This window comes from Clarias gariepinus, chromosome 25, assembly GCF_024256425.1.
Source record: "Clarias gariepinus isolate MV-2021 ecotype Netherlands chromosome 25, CGAR_prim_01v2, whole genome shotgun sequence".
Classification (NCBI taxonomy): Eukaryota; Metazoa; Chordata; class Actinopteri; order Siluriformes; family Clariidae; genus Clarias; species Clarias gariepinus.
The window spans coordinates 16020032-16043864 of NC_071124.1; the positions used below are offsets into that span (position 1 = coordinate 16020032).

The 23833-nt window shown below is 38.2% G+C and overlaps 1 protein-coding gene across 1 annotated transcript in view; it reads left to right on the top strand.

Annotated features, from left to right (window-relative positions):
• sema6ba (sema domain, transmembrane domain (TM), and cytoplasmic domain, (semaphorin) 6Ba) overlaps positions 1–23833 on the top strand; it is a 178718-nt gene that overhangs the window by 87080 nt on the left and 67805 nt on the right. Inside the window, exons 2-5 of the mRNA XM_053487257.1 lie at positions 7700–7819; positions 11520–11634; positions 20360–20420; positions 21569–21631. Of these exons, the coding sequence (XP_053343232.1) occupies positions 7717–7819; positions 11520–11634; positions 20360–20420; positions 21569–21631 (342 nt within the window). The 5' untranslated portion in view covers positions 7700–7716. The remainder of the gene's footprint in view (positions 1–7699; positions 7820–11519; positions 11635–20359; positions 20421–21568; positions 21632–23833) is intronic.

Genomic DNA, 23833 nt, shown 5'->3' on the forward strand with positions numbered 1-23833 from the left:
TAAGAAAGAAAGCAAAAAAGAGGAAGGTTCCAGGCAACTTGTGCCTTCTGTAACAGATTTAATAGTGTCTGTGAGCTTGGTGTGTCTTCTGTTTCCTTTGTTTTATGTCTATAGACCTCCTGTTTGTCTTTCTCTTTCTCTACGACTTCTTTCTCACAGGTTGTCTCTTTCAACCATCCATATGCTGACAGATTATCCAGGGTAATAATCTAAAAAAAATTTTTTTTTTTTTGCAGTTTTCATATCTTTCCTGACCGCTTTTCCTCTGCAATTACATCCTCGTCATGTGAGAGAGATGTGAATCTCATATTCTCCCCTCTGTGCCTTATAAAACTGTAAGTAAATTATGAAGCATAAGCCTCATAGGGTTGCTATTAATTTAGGTACTCGTTACTGAATGCATCAGGTGATCTCCCAGTCTCAGATTCTCGCTGTCGTGTCTTACTTTCCTGCTTGCTCGACCACCCCCGAAGGGATGTCTTAATTACATTATTCTGAGTTTTATCTCTACGGAACACTCATAATTGCATTGGCTGCTATAAAAAACAGAAGGCTAGCTCATATCGAGTTGCGCTGCCGAGGACTAACATAAGCAGTATGAAACCGCGGAGGTACATGCAGTGCGTTTGACAGAGATTAGCACTCTGTAACAACATATATATATATATAGCATCAAATAAGCTAGCCATATGCTATATATATATATATATATATATATATATATATATATATATATATATGTGTGTGTGTGCGTGTGTGTCCTCACTACCGATAATCATCTCCACCAGCAAATCATAATGAGCGGTATGATTACAGTCCATAAATATGCGTCTTCTCATAAGGCTAACAGATTTTAAACCAGCAGGTCCATTGTGCTGCAGACTTATTTATTACTTTGTGTACTTTAGGTCGCAGAGGTGTTGTGCTGTTTTCTCACGTTTAAAATCCAAACAGATAAAAGCACACACACACATTACAGTTCATTATTGTCTAGCATCAGGCTAATAATAGCAGCGGTTACACAATAGAGCCATTTAGGCCTTTAATCACTAACAAACAGGACTTAAAGTAACATTTGATTCTACTGATGACAGCAAACTTTACAAGTCATATCACATTACCACCAGCTCATCAGCTACAGTGCTGGTTTTAATTCTACTGCAACGCTTTAGCAACGTGAGCTACCACAGCATTCGGCTAAAAATGTCCAGGTTTATTAGCTTACCTACTTGTACCTCTATAGCTCTGGATATTTGCTATAACTGGTTCACTGCGCTAACATTAAACCCATTAGTCATGTTTGTTAAGAATAGGTCAACATTTCAGACCGTACTACTGCTTAAAAAAAAAAAAAAGGCTCTAGAGGAGACACAGTTGGCATCATGGGCGTGGGGGTGGAGAGGAGCATGAAAAGAGGCAGTCGTTTCCAATATGGGATTAGTAAAATCAAATAAGCTAGCCATATGCTATTTGTATCAAGACAAACTTGTATAAGGTTGCACCCATTTAATCAATGGAAATAAAATACAGCATGCAGTGTGTGTGTGTATATATATATATAGCATATTGCAAGTACAACTGGGGCGTCACAGTGACTTAGTGGTTAGCACTGGCGCTAAATCCGGGTTCGATTTCCGCCTCGGGTTTGTGTGCAAGATGTTAAGGTTCTCTTTGGAAGTGACAAGGATGGATAGGATCAAGAATGAGTTCATCAGAGGGACAACCCATGTTAGATGTTTTGGAGATAAAGTCAGAGAGGCCAGATTGAGGTGGTTTGGACATGTTCAGAGGAGAGATTGTAAGCATATTGGTAGAAAGATGCTGAGGTTGGAACTGCCAGGCAGAAGGTCTAAAGACAAAAACAAATCAGATTTATGGATGCAGTGAGAGAGAACATGAAGTTAGTTGGTGTAAGAGAAGAGGAAGCAGAGGATAGGGTTAGATGGAGGCAGATGATTCGCTGTGGCGACCCCTGAAAGGGAACAGCCGAAAGACAAAGAAGAAGAAGTTTGTGTGCAAGGAGTGTGCATGTTCTTTTCCTGCTTGGTGGGTTTCCTCCGGGTGCTCTGGTTTCCTCCTATAGTCCAAACACATGCAGAATAGGCTACGTTCCCAAATTGGCCCGTAATGTGTGAATGAGTGTGTGTGTACCCTATGATAGATTGGCGCCCTGTCCAGGGTGTACCCCGCCTCATGCTCGAAGACTCCTGGGATAGGATCCAGCATACAGGATAAAGCGCTATAGACAGTGAGTGAGTAAATACAATGGATGGAGTGTTGCCAGTGTTGTACAGGTTTCCTCCAGGTTCCTTCTATTTTCCTTCCACTGCCCCGAAACAGGTGTAAGCAGCTAAGATAAATCAATCCAGTGAGTGTATGAATGTGTATACCAATAAGGCATCCCATCTAGCGTGTATTCCTAGGAGAGGTCCGGGAATTTCTTGGGAGGTTACTCAGGGTGAAGCTGTTACTTAATAAGAATGGGAGCAAGTGTATGTACAACATACGTGTATCCAAACAGAAGACACGACTCTGTAGAAGACATTGTACAGAATCCAAACCCAGCCTAAATTCTCTGTTCATTACTAGATAATCGATCAACAGACACCTAGAGACCTGGGAGGAAACGGAAAATCTATGCTATCCCTTAGGGTCCCTGAATTCTAGATCTCTATAATCTATTCTTTTTCTTTCCCCTCATTCAGTCCAGCTGATTAAAAATAATCAATTGTGTCAGCTTTGTGTTTGGAGCCTTGGAGATTTGGTATACAGCAGCAGGGATGCTGGGTGTAGATTGAAGCCTTTTGTTATGTCGTCGTGTTAGCTGTGCGTCTGCGTTCCAAACTGCTGTTTGCTGTTTGTGCGCGTGGGTAATGTGCTGGAAAAAAAGGAGCTTTGACAAACTGCCATAAATCATCAGGCAATTAAACAATGTGCAGAGGAATTTGCGGTGAATGACAAGGAGGGAAAAGAAAGGAGCTATAAAAAAAAGACAAAAGGAAAAACATCGATGAGCAGATGGTGGCGTCCCTTGTTTTTTTGGCCTTTTGAACTGGTCACTCAGAGACGACATTCTTCTTTTCAATAGGAAATTGTGCGTAATTACTGGTTTGTGTTTGTGTGTGTGTGTCTGTGTCTGTGTGTGGTCTTCCGATTCTTAATTGTGGGTTGTCTTTAAAGAAGGCGGACTTCACACCTTCAATCTGGAAGCATTTTGGGAAAAGTGATTGCCTGAGATAAAAGCTGTTGTCTAGCGGTTTTATGGTTACACACGTATGCACACACACACACACACACACACAACACACACACACGGACACACAGTAGTGCAGCTGCTTTTCAGAGGTTGGCTCCCACACCAAAGACATAATTTGTTTCAATTGCAGCATTTTTATTGTTTTGCTTTGGAAAAAGTACAAAGGATAATAAGACAGAAGGATCTTTTTCTATAAACTCTAAGTTCCCTCTCTTTGTCTTGCTTAATTAAGACTAAGCATGCGGTGCGGGTATGGTCATATTTACTGTAGTTACAGTATTGCAAAAGAATTATTTCAATAATAGTGAATATTAACAAAAATAGTTAGTTTAAAATAGAGTGGCATGCAAAGGTTAGGTCAACATTTCTACTGTAAGTAGGTAGGTATTAGAAGCTGAAATGAACTTAAAAAACATAAATATTACTGTTGTAAACTATAGTGCATACCATAATACACTATAGTATTACCATCGTACATTAAACACTACCATGCTGGGCATCATAGTTGAGTTTGGCCTTTATTCGTTATATTTACATTACTGCACAGCTAAAGTCTTTATTCTGTGCACATCCCAGCTTTGTTAAAAGGATGGGGTCAGAGCACAAGGACAGGCATTATACAGTATGGCACAACAGGGTTAAAGGTACTGCTTACGGGCTCAACAATGGAAACCTGTCAAAGCTGTGAGTATTATGGTATGTATCACAATACTTTGGGGAATATCATAGTAGGTAGTGTGTTACTTAATTGAGTATCGTGGTGAATACCATGGAACTTATTGGGTATCACAGTGGTTACCAAAGTTAAGCAGGTATCTAATACTATATGTTAGTACATGCCTTTAGTAAGGTATGGCCCCATAATAACCCATATTACATACCTGCTGAATTTGGAAGCCAATGTGGCATCCCATAAGTACCATGGTCTTTACAAAAATATTATGTATTAAACTTTGTAAGCTACTATAACCATAAGGTACAAGGTAAAATGGCACTGCAGAGATAACTATTGCAGGGCCAGTGTTTGTTAAGTACTGTGAAACTCCATGGTACAAAAATACCATGGTACAAGTACCATCAGACTACCATGGTATCTATACCTACCTACCCAAACCCCACCCACTCACTCACTCACTCACTCTCTATACTGCTTTATCCTGTATTCAGGGTCACAGGGGGCCTGGAGCCTATCCCAGGAGACAGGGCTTGAGGCACGGTACACCCTGGACAGGGTCCCAATCCATCGCAGGGCACACACACACACACACACACACACACACACACACACACACACTACAGGCAATTTGGGAACACCAATTAGCTTAATCTGCAGGTCTTTGGACTGTGGGAGGAAACCAGAGTACCCAGAGGAAACCCATCGAGCACAGGAAAAACATAAAAACCCCATGCACACAGATGCAGGAATTGAGCCTGGCTGGGAATCTGAAGGTGCAAGGGGACTGTGCTAACCACTACACCGCTGTGCCGCCTGGTACCTATAGCAAGATAAGTTTTCTTATGAGAAGGCATAAAGTGAAATATTTAAAGTCTACAAATGGAAAAGAGACCCATGCAAAAGTTTGAGTACCCCAAGAGATTTTAACTCTCAGACAATGTTTACCAAGGTCTGAGACGTTAATTAGCTCATTAGGGTTATGTTTTGTTCACAGTCATCACTAGGAAAGGCCAGGTAATGCAAATCAGAGTTTTTTAAATACTCTGACTCCCCAAACCTTGTCCCAACAATCAGCACCCATGGGATCTTCCAAGCAGATGACTTACGCTCTAAAAATGTAAATCATTGATGCCCACAAACCAGGGGAAGGCTTTAAGATGATGGCATTTCAAGGACATGTTAACTGTTTTCTCAGTTTTTAATGTAATTAAGAAATGGCAGCTAACAGGAGCGGTGAAGGTCAAGCTGAGGTCTGAAAGTTCATGAAAACTCTCGGGAAGAATGGCTTGTTTTACTGCCAAAACTTTTTTTACCAGACTCTGAAGTGGTGGTGCAGTGTTCTACTGTGCCGCAACATCTGCACAAATATGACCTTCTTGAAGGGTCATAGAAAGTAAACCTTGCCTGTAGTTTGCAGATGAACATGTGAACAAAGCCGATGCACTTTGGAAACAAGTCCTGTGGACTGATGAAGTCAAAGCAGAATATTTATCGCAGCAATGAGCAAGGGTATGTTTGGAAGATAAAAGGGCACAGATGGTCATGAAAAGGACGGCTCTCTGACTGTTAAGCATGAGGATGAATCAATCATTCACTGGAGCTGCGTTTCATCCCGAAGTGTACTTCACAGAGTGAAGTAGGGAATGTCGATGAAGGGAAATTTCCTTGACAAAATGTAACTATTCGGAACACCCTGCGCAGTAACCAGTGCAGACATCACTTCCTCCGTGCGTTACCATGGTAACATAAGCATCTCGGGTACCTGTCGCTGCTGCTGTGGATATTTCATACTACGGACATTAAATATTGAATATTTATTGAGAAAAAAACTGATACCATTAAAAAGCATATGCTGTTGTAATGTGTATAACTTTATTTAGATTTATAATAATAATAATAATAATAATAATAATATTTGATTAAAGATGTACAGAGATTTGTTTATTTTTTTATATATTACTATCCTATATAATACTACGGATTTCCTAATTAAATTAAATGAAAATTAAAATTATTGTGTCATGTTAATATGATGTAGTCCTCAATTATAATAATAATAATGATAAATATAAATCCTTTTTCGAACTCCTTTTTTTTACACTCCAGCGAGATGCAATGCCTCATGAGAATTTTTTTACATTTTGTTGCAGCCAGTGATGTGGGGAACATTTTACTGGTATATGGACTAATAGATTTAATTAACTACCAGCAGATTAAATTCTAGGAACAAACATTGCACTTTCTGTAAAAAGGCTGAAGGTTAGTCTACAACAGGATAACGATTATAAACACAACTACCTTTATAAAAACTACCTCTATAAAACTAAGAGGTTCAAGCTGAAGTTTTTACATGGCCCCCACAGTCCACTAACTTAAGCATCATTGAAAATCTGTGGATAGACATCAGAAGAGCAGGGCATGCAAGACAGCTCAGGCGTCTCACAGAACTAAGCCTTTTGCAAGGAAGAATGGACAAAAAAATAATCCCTTACACAAGATTTGAAAGACTCTCAGCAGGCTATAAAAATCTGTTTACAAGCTGCATTTCTTGCCGAAGGGTGGGGTGGGGTTTGCCTAAACTTTAGCATTTTTTTTTGTTGCTATTTTAAAAATAAAAATGAAAATTTTGTCATCTTTTACATTTGGAAATTTGGTCATCTTTTACTTGCTTTGTTTAGACATTACTTGTTTTAGACAATATAACTCTAATTAATCAGCTCATTTGTAGACATTTACTGTATAGTAGAATTAGTCTGGTAGTTTTACGCTATTAGTCTTATCAAGGTCTTATTGGCAGGCATTTTAATCGTTTCAATTGATGTAAGTACATTAATGTTTTTAGATACAGTATACGCCTTTAATAGATGGGATGTACTTACACATTTCGCCCATGGTCCTGATTCTTTTCTCCTAGAAGAATAAACATTTTCTCAATACTGGAGTTATGGCAGAAAATGAGAAGGAAGGATACATGTTTAATTTACACTGTCTGTGTTTCGATTGAGTCCAGTGTGTTGTGCGTCAGATATAAGAACCCTCACTAAGATTTATGATGGTATCCATCAATTAATGTAGTTTAATAACAGTTGGCTGAATGAAGCCCATCAGATTCCAGTAGGGGGTCTATAAGGGATTTTCTGGGTGCTATTAAACATCTTGAAATCCGCCGAGCCCCCTTTCACGGAGAGATTATTACCATCAAAATAACATCAGACAAGCCTTAAGGAACTATAACAGACCATCAGAAAGCCATTAGTAACCAACAGAAATCTTTAAGGGTTCTAGTGATTTTTCATCAGGGTGTTCAAATTGTCCTGTTATCAAGTTCGTGGAACATCATCTAAAATCCTAGCTTCAGTTAATTCCTGTTTGGGCCGGCCATTGAAAAACCTTGTAGTTAGCTATTATTTTAGAGTGTACAGATTTTTTAAAATCTTTTTTTTAGCAATAGTAAAAGTTGATCTTGAGCTCAGGTTGCTTTTTGGATTACTGTTCGTTGTGTTCCCCCTATGTTTGTCTGTAAGTTTTCTGGTTCTTGAACAATACCATGAACATGCTTGGGAAGTGTGAATGAGTGTGCAGATGAGTGTGTATGCTGCCCTACAGCTGATGATGAAGTTAAGAATTCCAGGACTCTATGGCTAGACATGGACTTTGCGACATCCAACGCCATACACTTGTCCTGCAGTGAGTGTTTATATATGCAGCATTCCTGTTTGGAAGTCTATTTCACTAACATTTCTATCTTCCCTTCTTGTCCCAAACAGTTCTGTCCACCGCCATCATGACAACCCACACCTTCCTCCCGGTTCTCCTGGCTGTCTTCCGATTGGCTGCCTGCTCGTTTCCAGAGGAACCAGGTCCTTTAATCTCCACGCCTGCTGAGGGTAAGCACCTCCTCCGCCTCCACCACACACTCCCCCTCACCAATTACAGTGGCTGAAGGGTGACATTTGGACAGGGCCCTGTGGGAGTTCTACCGTGACCAATAAAGAGTATCTCATGGGATAACTAAAAACTGGAGAACAAGCTCATACGAGGCAGAAGGCTTGGACGGTGCTTTTAAACATGTCAGTTGGGCAAACAAATGGGCAAGAAGGAAATTAATTAGCGAAAGATGTTTTTAAAATTTTAGAACATAATTAAAAAGATTGTGATTTAGCGATATGATTGCAATGTTTTGCACCTCGAGTGTGAAAACACAGGATAATGGATTTGTTTATTAGATGAGTGGCATCATTTTAGTAGTCCAGTCACTATTGGCATTATGTTTTGTTTCATAAATGAAATGCTTGTCTGTTTTTATGCATAATGATGGTAAAATGTTGTTGTCAGCCCTGCTCTTGAAAAACAAACACAGCTTATCCTAGCAATCTAGGTCTGCAGAAACCCCTGGATATCAGGGCAAGTCTGCATTGTAGATCTCTCTTCCCCTTTCTCCTTATTAAAGGAATTCTCCAGCATTTTTAACTAAATCTCTAGCTTTGCATCTGCAGTGTATGTGCAAATACTATAAATTAAAAAAAATTTCACTGTTAACGTAGGACTCAATTATAGTTCTTTCAGTTCTTTAGTAATAAACCAAGGTTGAGGCAAATTAAATTTAAATTGGTATAACTCGTCCTTTCTGTTAATTGACAAACTGTTGGTTAAAGTTTTGGGAACATGCATGTACATTAAAACATCATAAATTTTCCAGTTATGCTTATGGTACTAAAAGATAATACATAAAAATGTCTTTATCTTAATAACCAGGGGTAGTAATCTTTCCCTGAACACCTTTTTAGGTTAGTACTGAAGAAGCCCTAACGATTACCTGGGCTTTCGAGAATCACAGTTACTTTTCATACATACTGTAACTAGAGATGTGTTTCAGCTCTCCTTACTGACAGGTGTGGAAAGACATAGGCCTCAGTGTCTTTGCTCAATGACAGATGGACAGTTGGTTGACTGGCATAATGTCGAAATAGTTGTAAAGGGCACGAGGTACGGGACACAGCAAGAAGAACACCGCACTGCAGGTACCCCACTTATGACTTCTACAAGGTCACACAACTGATGCACGACAAGTCGCATGACCCTGGGCAGGAATCTGGGATTCAACCACAAGGTCACCCCAAAGTCACCTGGCCACCAACACATGCAAGGCTGGCTTATCGCCAGAATCAGACATGACGGCTAGAAAAAAAGGCAGTTTTTAGGAACTTGTTCAACCAGCACAAGTTGGGGCGAAAAAATGGTTGCATGAGACTTGTACTGTACATGGGGGGTTCATGTCTGTTTCCTTGACTGAAGGCATGAACACTTGAGTGTTTGGTTGCAGTCGTTAATTGGTGCCAAACCAAACTAAACTAAACCCACAGGTACAAATGTCCTTATTGAGGATGCTCATGGAGAAAGTGCAAAGGATTTTCCATTCATCAGCAAAAACAATGAAAAAACAGTGGAATGTATTTTGCTAGTCAAGGGGTCATTGCATTGATGCATTAGAATTTTGTTGAAAAAATTTAATATATTGTAGTAATGGATAAAAGTAGGTCCACCAAGGGTGGGGGACAAAAGGAGTCTGTTTTCTGCTTTTGAAGAGTAAACCTGTAGCTCTGTCGTCACAAGAGAATAGTTCCATATGGTGTACGTGTGCTCTGGGGAGGAAAGGAAATGACAGGATTTATTGGAAATACTGCTTTGTGTGTCACTTTGTGATTTTGTTGGATCATTTGTTGGCATGCATGTGTACAACAAGCAAACAAGAAGAAGTATCTGAGCGATAACTGCCCTTGGCGGTTACAAAGGGTGAAGCGTGATGAAATTATTACTTGTGCTATTTGCCAACACGCTGCAGATGCTGTAGGTTTTCAGAAATTCTGATATTCTTTCAACGATTTGTCATGTAATAAAAGGTAAGACAAAAGAGTTATCAAATTTGTGCCACTTCGCTGCAGGTCACTTTGAATTAGTTCATAATATGTATAAATATATATGATCAGAACTAAGTATAAAGCAGTCCAAGTGTAGAAGCCGGTACGATACTTGTTAAAAGGGTACAGTATGGACTAAAAAAACTGATGTTAAGCTTACAATTAACTATTACTCAACTAAATGTAACGTAAATGCCACCACCGTAATATTATTCACTTTAATGACAAGGAAAAGAGTCGGTCGTTTTTTTTGTTTTTTGTTTTCTTCCCCAATAACAACCTTTTACAAAGGACCTTTAAAGCTGTTAGTTTTCAACACATCAGCTTGGTAATGACTCCACAAATGGCTGCTGTGAACGGTCCCACTTCTTAGTCCCTTGTGTAGGGTAATTCACTTTAGAATAGACTGGGCAGTTTATGTAGTAACTAAAAGAAATGTAAAGGTATATATATATCTATATGTATATATATATATATATATATATATGCAATATTAATACTGCACTGTCTGGCAAAAAAAAAAATCTTTCATATACATTCTAATATTTCATTTCATTGGTTTGCCTTAAGCTTTGTTTACGGTGTGCTTTCACTAATGACATCAGCAACAATACAGTATCTACAGGGCAGAGAGGAAAGGTATCACAATCCACAGTTCAGAGTGCATAAATACAGAGACAAGACGCAACCCACTCATAAGTAGTAAGGCCAGATTGCATTTCAGAAATAAATACAGAGATGAGCCACGAAAGTTGTGGAACCAAGTTTAACGACTACCAAAGTGCTGGAAAGGCCAAAGTGTGGAGAAAGAAAGAAAGCATCTGCTTGTGATCTAGAACATACAGACTTTTTGGTCAGTAGCAGTGTACAGTAGGTAGTGTCTTGGCTAGGGCTTGCATGTTTGCTTCTGGAAGTGACTCATGCTACTCACGATGGTAGCAGCAGAATGAATTCAAAAGTCTACAGAAGTGTTAGAGGGAAAAAAAAAGTACAAGGCTGCAAAATAATCCTGGAAAAATCATCACACAAAAAAAAAATGCAACTGTTTGCTGATGTAAGTGAGTTGCTGGCTTGATGTAGTTATTGCAAGCAAGTGATATGCGTCTTTTTCTCTTTCCTATTGTCTCATACTCATCTGTTGATCTGAAATCCAACTGTCTGCAGTTCATTGCAAAAACAAACAAATTGGCTTTGCCATTTAAATACGTTTTGAAGGGTGTGTGTGTGCCTATACTGTATATCTCCAGAAAATCCCAAAATATCAAAAACAGTCATTTTCCCTGGGTATTGTGCTATAATACTGCTACAATACGACAGCAATATTGCGAGTTGTTTATTTACCAGAAGCAACCAACAGCTTTTTCTGCTGTAAAAACATGCGAGCAGATGGAGACTGGGAGCAAAATGTGTCAACAAATTTCCAGCTGTATTACAGGGTGTGTATGTGTATCAGTTTTAACAATGGGAAACAGCAGTAGGGCGCGGTGTGAGACGTTGTGCGTGGCACATGCCTTGTCTCTATCAGTTATGCCTGCTGAAGGAGGCACAATACTAAAACCAGTGTGATGTATAGCTTTGAACAGTTCAAACATTATCTTGATCTCTTTCTTATTCGTTTTTTTTAATTTATTTATTTGTTTCTCTTGTTTTCTACCTCTCTCTCCCCCAGTTGCCAGGCGTTACCCTGTGTTTCTGGGTCGAGCTCATCGCTCGTACATACGGCAGGAGCCACTGTACATTGAGACAGTTCTAAAGGTCAACCGTACACTGTACATCGGAGCCAGGTAACCACACCTGTTTCTTTCTTCATCCTACAGTAGAATACATCGGCTCATAAAGATGATTAAAAGTCTAAATTATTGGGCTGTCAAGTGATACATGAGGAAAGCATTTAAACCCCAGTGATGATGATCTCATTATCCATGACTAAGAGATATATATGAGACTAAGATACCGTAACTGACCCTGCATTCTAAGTCAGAATTAGCTCGTGTATAAAGAAAAGGACTTTCAAGGCTAATCTCTTTCACGCCTAATCAGTAGCCGTTATGTGTTGCTGGTTATAGGTAGAATACATGTCATTCTGAATAGGAGTTTTTAATCAGAGCACAGAATGTAAAGCATATTGGCAAGGGCCTGGTGATGTCTTTGACTATCAAATAAAATGAAATGCCAAAAATGGTTAATTTCCCGAGCAAGTTTGAATCCGCATGCCCCTTGAGCATCCACTCGACCTTTATCTGCCAAGCTCAGTTTTAGCTTTGGATAAAAGCACTTATCCATGGACAAAATTTAATATCGGCATTTATCATTTATCATCTTGCCATTTATCATTTATCATTTTGTGCCCAGTAGTCTACACTGGTTAGATACTATACCGCTTTAAAAAAATAAAGTACAATAAAACAATGCTTAAACTAGAAGCTAGCATGCTAAAAGATAGCTAGCTAGGAGCATTTTTATTGTGCCCTGAAACAAACTATTCCTTTTCACCATCTAGTAACTGCTTAAAATATGAACGGGGCAGTGTTGAACTATGCTCTATTATTAAGTTCTAATTATTAATGTGACTCAGAAGATCGAGGAAACAGAAATGAGTAGTCAAGTCTTTTGGGCCAAATCGTTCGTTCTTTTGTTACGTGACTCCCATAGATGCTAAGCAGTACAGTACACAGGAAACAGAAATCAGCGGTTCTTCTTCTCACAAGTCTTCTAGTCCTAGTCCTTCGCTCTTAGGTCACGTGACTCCCACAGACGCGATGCAGTGCAATAGGTTCAAAAGAACAAACGATTCGGACCAGGTAAATTGCTAATTTTGTTTAGCATAAATATGTCCTCAGCTGCATTGTAATATTTTCATTACAGGAACTATAGCCAAGATGTGTGTATGTAGACGTATTGGGGGGGTCTGTTTTTAAAAAATGCAACATTTTATTTAATTTCTAATCAAAAGAACGAAATGAACTAAATGACACACAAAAAAAAAATCGTTTATCCTTTTAAACGAGATTCAAAGAACCGATTCACTAAAATGATCCAAACTTCCCTTCACTAATTTGGACAAATATAAGATGGTTTTTATGTTTTATTAAGTAATATCAAAACATGTATAACAGCTAAAGCAAACAAAAGTTGTTGTTTTTTACGTGTGTATGTGTGTACAATTGTAATCATCTGTGATTATTATGCTGTTGATCCAGTTATGATATATGGGTCTTCTTCATTCATTAGGCCATAGTCTGTTTTTGCATGACTGACAAGTATTAATTGAACTTTTCTTAAAATGTTGGCTGCCAAACTGACAGACTTAACTAAAAGGACTTCGGTACAAATCAGAATCACATACCGTAGATGTCTGCCAAATGTAGCAGAAAGTTTATTTTAATGCACGAGCTATTCTTCCAGGGGGAATGGTGGTGTAGTGGATAGCGCTGTGGCCTACCACCTCCCACCTATATTTTCAAATAGTAATAACACTAAGCCTTATTCACTCAACTATGCACTGTTAACACAGAGCAGGAGCAGGCTGAATACTGAAGTTGATTAAAGCCAAGTGTTGTACTATATCAAGTGTATGGGATAATGTACATTGAAAATGCATGGGGGAAAATGCTGAAAAGCTGTTTTCTTTTTTCACACTACAAAAGCTGCATTCATCAGTGTTTTTTTCTTCTACAGATTTATATATATATATATATATATATATATATATATATATATATATATATTTTTTTTTCATGTGTTACTTTTAATTCAGGTAAGTAGGGGTGTCTGTGTTTTTATGTAGAAATCTCCCTTATACTTAGTCCTTATATATACAGTAGCCAGTGCTTATGTAAAGGACTGATGCATTTTTATTATTTAATGAAATTAAAGAAATTAGAGTAAATCTTTTACTGTAATAAATGTATCTGATGTAAATTACCTAAAGATACAATTTTAAAAATGGTTGTTTATGTAATAACCTCAGCAGCGACCTCGTTTCCCATCTCGTCTGTTCATTGTACCACTCAACATTCAGCATCACCAGTATACTAATCACTGGCCTGATCATCTGTCGTCATCTGCATTTTAGATGTTTCCAACTGGCTCATGCCTTTAGATATTAAGAAATGTTTGGGTGCTCGAGACTTATATTCTATCTATTCTTTAGGTGTGGGGATATATACAGATAGACAGGAATATATATACAAAGAAAATAATTTAAGTATTTTTTTCTGGACAGGATTTCCATTTAAACAGCAGTGACAGGTGTGCTAGTCCGTCTGAAATGGAAATGAAAAATTACGCTGTGGAACAATTTCATTACAGCCCGAGATCTTTAAAAGCACTTCTGTGATAAGCGCCGGATCCAATAATGTAAAGGAGGTATTATCCACTCTGAAAGTAATTTTTCCCCATCTGCTTTTTATTCCTTTTACTATGTGTGTGCACGTGTGTATGTGTGTGTGTGTGTGTGTTTGTTGTATGTGTGAATGGATGTGTGTGTGTGTGTTCTCTGTCCAATGGGTGTCTTTAACAGTGTTAGAAATACACCCCATTCGCTTCAAAGGCAGTGCTGACAGGAGGCTTTAAACTCCCTGGAGACTTCACATATGCTCCCGCTTAGACCAAGGCCTGAAGGGTAAACCCTTTAGAAAGGGAGGTTAGGAAGTTAGCCTTTGCCCCCTTGCCCCTTACTTTCCTAAAACACTCTCTTCTTGTCTACTTACTGACAGCAGAAACACTGCAACTTGGGTTGCAGGATTAGAGGTGGCAGGAAAGCTGGCGGAAACCAGTTAACACCTTCCAGAAAGTGTGAGGTCTTAGGACAGAATATTCGCAAAGCTAGGAACTCCATGGATGTCAAAAAGAACGGCGCAGATTTATTAGCCGTGGCCCACACTGTCAATCCAGAGAGCCGTATTCAATGTGGGAAGCTTAGTGTAAGTCTAAAAGTTCCTCCAGTGTTTTTCATAAGGGAAAAAATAAAACAAAACAAAAAATTTAGAATAAAAAAAAAGTAAATTTTTTTAATTCCCTATTCAGATTATGCAAATCTCTAGTGTTTATCTTGCATATCTGGGGTTGTCAGATTTTTCCTGCATAGAAACACCTGAGATGGCATTTTTAAAAAGTGTCTAGACGACTGTCTTTAAACATAAGCACCTGCCTTCTCGCCAAAACAGCTGAAAAAGCAAAAAGCATTTTTCCTTTCCCTGTCAAATGTAATATGGTGTAGAATAAAAGCTATAGACAATTCCATAATGACAAAAAAAAAATAAAAATTCAATAATAGAATGATATACTGTATACTAACTGGCCAACTTATTAGTTACACCTTTAATTGCACGTAAATGCGCATATCTAATAAATCAATGACATGGCAGCAACTCAATGCATTTAGGCATGTAGACATGGTCAAGACAGTTTACTGAAATTCAAACCCGGCATCAGAATGGGGAATAGCGGTGGTTTAAGCGACTTTAAATGAGGCATGCTTGTTGGTGCCAGGCGGGCTGGTCTGAGTATTTTACACACAACCATCTCTAGGGTTTTACAGAGAATGATCTAAAAAAAGATAAAATAACCAATGAGTGGCAGTTCTCTAGGCGAAAATGCCTTGTTGATGCCAGAGGTCAGGAGAGAATAGCCGGACCCTTTCGAGCTGATACGTAACTCAAATCGCATCTTGTTACAACTGAGGTATGCCAAAGTGCATATCTGAATGCACAACATGTCTAAACGTGAAGCAGATGCACTAGAGAAGCAGAAGACCACACCAGGTGCCACTCCGGTCAGCTACGAACGGGAAACTGAGGCTACAGTTTACATGGGCTCACCAACATTGGCCAAGAGAAGATTGGAAAAACTTAGTCCAACATCAACAATAAAACTTGGTCTGATTAGTCTCGATTTCTGCTGTGACAGGTTCTGATGTAGCTATTGATGGCCGAATAGCTACATGAAAGCTTGAATCCATCCTGCCTTTTATCAACAGTTTAGGCTGGTGTAATGGTATGTGGGATAAACCCTAAATGCTTCTTTAATTTTATGTTTTGCTTATAACTATAAAAAAAACAAAAACCAGGTTGTTATTTATGTATAAAAATAAACTTTTAAAAAAGCAAAAGCCACATATAGAGTTTAATATTCTTTAATTTTGACATTTTAAACCTTAAATGAAATGTAGTATATAATATATACAGTGTATTATATTCGTTTCGCCATCCGTAACACCAACATGTTTTCTTTTTAAGTGTTCGTGCATGACATGCCATGAAAGCTCGGTCTTGCATAGCGTGCAGGTTCCCGTCTTCTTAGAGGCGTTTAATGTAAATTGCTCCCATACCTTGGAGGACTCGGGGTGCATGCTTTTTTCTGCAGACGCTTCTGTAACCTCCATTGCGCGAGGGGCTGTGTATCGGTGTGTATCTTTGTGTATTTGTGCATCTTGTGGTCGCGCTCCTCAGTGACGTGAGCAGCCCAACTAATCGATAACGGCATTCGTTGACAACTAATTTCATTATCGATAATTATCGATTTTGCCCTAATTTAAAGTTGTTGGTTTAGTCAAATATTGCCAATATTTTCATTAATTTGGTGCACCCTTTTATAAACTAAAGCTCCCATGGTTTGAAAGACAAGTTGACAAAGCACTCATGGATTTAATATTTACCTTGAATGGCATTCTAAAAGTTTTTTTTCTTTTTTAAATGAATCTACAGACCAAAAATAGTGTGAAATAGCCTTCAGAATGACTTCGTGGTTACAGCAAACTGTCAGATAGTCGAGTTTGACTTAATACTTAATACTGCTTCACACTCAAGCTGATATCTTGAAAATATATTTTAGCCCAAAGCCAGAGTTTCATGTAACTAAGAGTACAGTACAGTACATGCTTTTATTTTACTCAAATGCTGCCTCACATGTGTGTGCACATTTTTAATGGCCACATCTGTATTTTGTGTATAACATCTATAAGAGATGCACGAAAGATGTACTTCCATAAAAACACAAAATCCAGCAAATGAAATGAACTATTCAATCTACATTAAATCAGACATTGTTGTTTTAAAATAAGGAATCCTGTAAATAATGTCATGGTTCAATGTTAAGATGGTATGATTCTCTCTGACCAAAACATTAACCTTGTTGTCTATGTCTCCAAAGACAGCCATGCTAATAATCATAATCTGCACCTGTCTGATTAGGTAACAACGGAACCTTGGCAGTTACGTCTTTAGGGACATTCATCAGTGTCATGCACCATAACTTCTAGGAGTTGTTTACCTGAAAATCCTTCCTGACATCCCTTGCACTCTCTTGAAGAGTGAGCTGAACAGCACGGCTGATTAAATTATATTACATTACATTACATTGTATTACATAACATTATATTAATATGTTGCATTTATTTTTTTTTTATTAAGTTGTGTCTATTGGATGGTCAAACATTTATTGATTCATCAATTTAATTCAATTTTGTTATTATTATTATTATTATTATTACTTTTACTACTACTGCCACAAGACAAGTAAGCAAGTTATTTCCATCAATCAGAGTGACAGTTCTGTCAGCTATATATATATATATATATATATATATATATATATATATATATATATATATATAAAAACAGGATGCATTTAAATTAAGTCTACTTCTTCAGATGACAACTGACTTCTATCTACAAATGCCTCCCAAATTGCTTTCTCTCTTTTTTTAGAACTGTCTATCACCCGAACAGAATCCTTGGGTTCACCCTACTCACAAAAATGCATGAGCCAAAATTATTCTGCCTTCTGAATAGGGCATAATTTAGACTAGGCATACACAGATTGCCGAAGCTCAAAAAGTTGTTTAAACTAGGATGCAGCACGCTTACATTCTGTATCAGATCTAAGACACCTGGGTGACATGGTGGTCCAATTTATAGCTACAAGGTTTTGGATGTTTTGCACATGTCTGGATGGGTTTCATCTGCTTCTACCCACCACCCAAAAACATGCATGTAGCTAACTGGCTTAAGCCAGCTGGTAATAGCTTGTTATACTACGTTCTTAACATGTGTCTGAAAGTCTTTAAGGATGAGGCTCAGTGATGGGCTGGCATCCTGTTCAGAGCATATTCCAACCTGACAGCCAGTTTTCCGAGGATAGCACCAAGATCTACTGGTTTGACCAAGAAAAAATGGTTAATGAGAATGAATAAATGAATACATCTAGGATCACAGTATTGTTGATTTTGGACCAAGTTTCTGTTTAAACCTGAACAGTTTCCCCAAGGAAAACCTTTCATTAAAAGAATTTTTTTTAAGTTTAAGAAAGAAAGCTTCCTGGGCTGAGCAGCTTGGGTTGAGAAGATGCCAAGAGCATGCACCAGGAATTAATGAAAATATAAAATGATTGCAGTGGCACAGTGGCTTTGTGGTTAGCACTGTCGCTTTGCACCTCCACGGTCCGGGTTCGATTCCCGCCTTGGTCTGTGTGCATGGTCTGTGAAGCAATTTCCCTCTGGGGTTAATAAAGTTATTTGAATCTTGAATGTTTGTATGTTCTCCCTGTGCTTGGTGGATGTTCTCTGCGTACTCTGGTTTCCTCCCACAGTCCAAAGACATTCAGTTGATAAGATAAGCATGTTAGAATAATTGGGACTCCCAAATAAGCCATATTAAATAAGCGTGTGTATCTCTGTGTGCCCTGCAATGGATTGGCACCCTGTCCAAGATGTACCCCGCCTTATGCCCTAAGTATACTGCTAAAGCCTCCAGGGTCATGGAGGCTTCAGCAACTCCATGATCCTGTATACTGGATAAAGCATACTATGAGTAAGTGAGTGAGTGAGTGTTAGTTAAACGTTTCTTCATCACTGTATTATCCTGTATGTAGTAGTGTACTGTAAGCAATGCCAGTGAGAATATATTAATAAAATACCCATAACAGGGTAACAATATAGGACTCTCTGAGTAACACAGTTTCTGTATTGATAGAATAAAATTGCGAAAGAATGAAAGAGTAATAAGTAACCATAAGCTATATTGCAGGGCTGATCAGGCAGCTAGTGTAATTCTTAAAATGGCTGGTGTGAAAATGACCTCCTACATAAAGCATTTTTTTTCCCACAGACAATTGGAGTATTTTTTTTTTTTTCCTGAACAGGTTTTGATGCTCAAAATATTGGCAATAAACGAGCCTGTGATTTTAAAATTGAGCACACTGAGCCAATTTCACGACTCCTTCAGTACTCTACATTTATCTCATCCACCCCAAGAGGCAGAGTATCATATGTGGTCTGTTTGAGAGATTTCATTAGGCTTTTAGGACATGTTTGAAACTGGGAGCTGTAAATGTTCTGTGGTAATGGTCTAGCTATAATAATTGGTCCCACAGTTCCACAGAGCAGTAAAGAGTCTGTTCTTATGTTCTTAAAATCAGGCTTTTAAGATATCACACAGATAATGGATAGATTTCCTAATGCCGTGTATTGATGTTATTTAAGCTTATTTCGTATCCAGAATGGCACTTAAAATATTCACTTTCCTTTTAGCTTTGACTGATGCATAAAACAATGGGCTGCTTTATTAAGTTAAAGCAGCAGTCTTGTGTAGTTTGGAGTACTGAGTGCACTGTAGAAGGGTTCTTGATCAAAAACAAAAACCTTTGGGTAAGTAACTGTGTGTGTCCTTGGCAGAGCCAGAGAATATGCAGGTATTATAAGTACTTGTCAGTTTCGGCATTATATCAGTCCCCATTGTTAGAGTTAAAAGTAGCTGAATGGGCATCGTTATATACTGTACCGATCAGCCATATTATTGCAACACAAATTATTCTGCCCAGTAATATGTAGGTTCCCTTTGTGCCAACTGGACAACTCTAGTCTGTGGCTATCTGGTTGTGGGTTGTGATGTGGTGCCTTCGTGGATCAGACTTTAAGTTTGAGAGTTTGTCCGTCGCATCCCGTGGATTTTTGATCGGCAATTTGTAGGCAGCCTTGGGCTCTTTGCCTGTCAGTCCTCTTGCTTAGTGTGCATTAGGTTGTACTGGTGCCTTTCTTTTGTGGCCAGCATTCCCATTACTCGGCGAGTTGTCCTGCATTGGCTTTCCTGTGGGATCTGCCCAGACAGGTTAGTCTTTGCCCCCACAGGCACAAAGACCCTTGGGTGCCCATGATCCAGTCACTAAACCATGACATCTAATTAAAACAATAATCAATGTTAATGTGTTATTTGAATGGGCTGTTAATGTTATAGCTGCTCAATGTATTCGTAGGTAATACTTATATCTAAAAAATAGACTGTATAAACCTTATTTTTGTGATATACTGTAATGTACATACCATGCATAATAAAAATATCTTCCAGTATGATATATCAGTATAATGCAATATTTATTTTAAGTGATTTGACAGCTGCTCCAGTGATTCACACCTTTTAAACTTTTTTCCCTTTTTGCCTGCAAGGTTTAGAATCATAGTTTATAATGAACAGTGTGTTTATATGAGTGTGTGTGTGTGCATTTCTTTTTCAGAGATGACCTTTACCGTGTGGAACTGGACCATGTAACAGGGGATGAGATGTTCTATAGCAAAGTAAAGTCCTATTGTCACACACACACACACACACACACACACACACATGCTCTCTGACTTGTGAACAGTTTGACAGCAAAATGCTATAAATGCCATCCTTGGCAAATAATTTTTCTGCTATATATCTTTCTTTTGGAAGCTTTAAATGTCAGTGTTTTAGGCAAATCACAATACAGAGCGGTCGCATTTCATAACAAAAACCATGTGTCATGACTAGACAATTGTATTGCGCCTTCTGTCATGTGATCAATGAAGCGAAACTACCTGCTGTGCAAAACAGCGGCTGCTGTAAGTGCATAAAGCGTTTAGTAGTAACAGGGCATTATATATAGATTTGGATGTTGTGCGAACGCCATGTTATATATTTAACAAAGCTAAGTGGGATACTGTAGTGTAAGCATCGTGGTAAATTCAGTTTGTAGTGCAGCCTTCTCTATCACTTCTAAATGGATATATCTCTTTTACTTCCTGCGAATGCTATCACTAGCCCTGGTTTTGTTGCATTTCTGAGCCATATTGCACTTAAAAGTCATGCTTCGTAAAGAAAATCAAGCAGAGAGCTAACACTCCAAAGACAAGCAAACTTTGTGTACAAGACACAGGAAATGCACACGCTGTGTGTGGGAAGCTGTTGGGTGTACTACTTCCGGCTATGAGACTTGTAAAGGAGGAATATATATATAGCTGATGCTATAGACAGACGTTTTCGTATTTTTTATGATTCATTATATTTCTTATAATTTTATAATTTATAATTTCTTAAAATGTTCAATGTTTTGTGTGAAACAAAACTCAGCTCGTTTTTCCTTGATTTAATTAGCTGCTATTGACTTGCTATAAAAATGAAATCAGTGCACATATTTACTATATTTTTAATTAAGACTCAACCAACATACAGTATTATTAATATTAAACTGCATACTTAAATAACGCCAAACACAACTGCAGGTGCATTTATCATTTGTGGCACAACTTGGAAATGCAGTAAAAAAAATAAAAAATAAAAATTACACAACATTCACACATTTACGCGATATTTCAGTTTTCATGCCGGAGTTATCTCATTTTGCTATCAAACTGTGCACATGTGTGTTTTCTACTGTTTGAATATGTGAATTGACCATTATGTCTTTCTTACACTACTACAGAAGCGAACGTGGGAATCCAATAAGAATGACATCCGCATCTGCAGGATGAAGGGCAAACATGAGGTGAGTGTTTAACGCTGCTAAGTGCTTTGTGAGTTTTTCTCAGTGGGCGCGTGACGCTGCTAAATGCCTTAGAAAAAGTATCTCGGCGCATATGAACGACGGGAGAATATTCCACTCTGACAAATACCTCTTAAGTGTTCTCTAGTGAATATGCAGCTCAACTGTACAGGATACAGAATAGCCAAACTCCTGACACATTAGCCAGTGCTGTTTAGCAACAGTCGCCAGTGTTCTGTTTTGTTGTTGCTTAATTGATCAGTTGTGCTGATGCTGATGAGAAGAAGTGATATCGTTCTTATTTGATTTAATCCTGACATTTTATTTACTAGACAAAAAGAGAAATAGGAAAAAACCACACAAGCAGCCTATACTGGGGTCCTAAAGTCTGACACCACTCAACAAGTCTTGCTTATATTAGTAAATTACATTTCTCATTATTATTCTCTGATGGCATGGCGGTGCACAATGCACAGTGGGTCATGTTACAGCCCCACAGTGCCATAGTCAAGTGTTCGATCCTGTTACTTTATGTGTGAGCTTTGCTCGGTTTTCTTTTAGATTATCCTAGAAGAGAATTAGTGTGAATAAGTGAAATATGGGTGCTTAAGGCTGCACAGTGCTCTGGATCGACCCTGCCCAGGGTGAAACAGTTAGCAGACATACTTGTAAATGAGAGAAACTATTCTTTACTAATACAGTGGAACTGTAAATCCAAGTGAATTTCCCCCATAAGAAATAATTTAAAATAAATTTAAATCATTTGTTCCACAACCCGCCCCCCCAAAAAATACAAAATATAAAGTAAAAATAAAACAAATTAACCTGCAACCTTAACTTAACCTTTGAAAAAAGTCAAAATAAATCCTGACGCGCTGTGTGTGTGTGTGTGTGTGTGTGCATGCATTAAGACGAGAGGAGGAATTACTGCCTTCCCCCTCCCTCCTCTCTTATTTGAGAGGGGGGAGGGCTACTATGCAAGATGACTTTCTCACACACACACATACACACAAACACACACTAACAGAAACACTGTTTTATCAGGAAAATAAACAAGAAATCTCTAATGACACTTGAGCGCGCACACACTAACAGAATCACTGCTGTAAAGTAATAATAAGACAAATGAACCTGCACTTTACCTTTGAAAAGAATTGCCATTGAGCAGTGTGTCCATTAGAATTGTGTGTGTGTGTGTGTGTGTGTGTGTAAGAGAAGGCTCGAATAGGGGGGAAGGGGCACGCTATCCAATGACACACACACACACACACACACACACACGTACACACACTAACGGAATCAGTGCAGGCTAAAAAAAGAGAAAATGGAACTTTAACCTCTCTAATGATAATTATTTTTGCTTATAATAAACACACACATGTACAAGCACAAAATAAAATATTCTTTACGTGCACACACATGGTTACAGTGTTGTAGTAAATAGTACACATGCGCACGGATGTTGACTCTACGAGTGATAGACGCGCACTAAGGTCCCACAATTCCGCAGCGCAAGATAGAGAAAAACCATTGGCTCAGTTGTGACACGTGACGAGTGCCACATGATGCTTAATGATAGTTGGTACTCGTAAATCAAGGCACGCTTATTTTTTAAGTCAAAATTTATTACAAAATTTAGCTTATCTTGCGGAACGTTTGCAAACCGGGTTACTCACAATTTGAGGTTACACTGTATAAGTAAGTTTTTAGTCAAAAATATTATTTAAGACAAATTTAAAAATTTTTTACAGTTTATTTTGTGAATCTGATATTTTCAATATAATGCTATTTACAATGTGTCAGGAACAACATTTATTATCATTAAAATGAAATCATCTACAGTGGGGCAAAAAAGTGTTTAGTCAGCCACCAATTGTGCAGGTTCTCCCACTTAAAAAAATGAGAGGGGCCTGTAATTTTCATTATAGGTATACTTCAACTGTGAGAGACAAAATAAGCCAAAATAATCCAGAAAATCACATTGTAGGATTTTTAAAGAATTCATTTGCAAACTATGGTGGAAAATAATTATTTGGTCACCTACAAACAAGCAGAATTTCTGGCTCTCACAGACCTGTAACTTCTTTTTTAAGAGGTTCCTCTATCCTCCACTCGTTACCTGTACACTACCGTTCAAAAGTTTGGGGTCACTTGCAAATTTCTTTGTTTTTGTTAAGTGATTTATTTTCTACTTTCTACAACAAT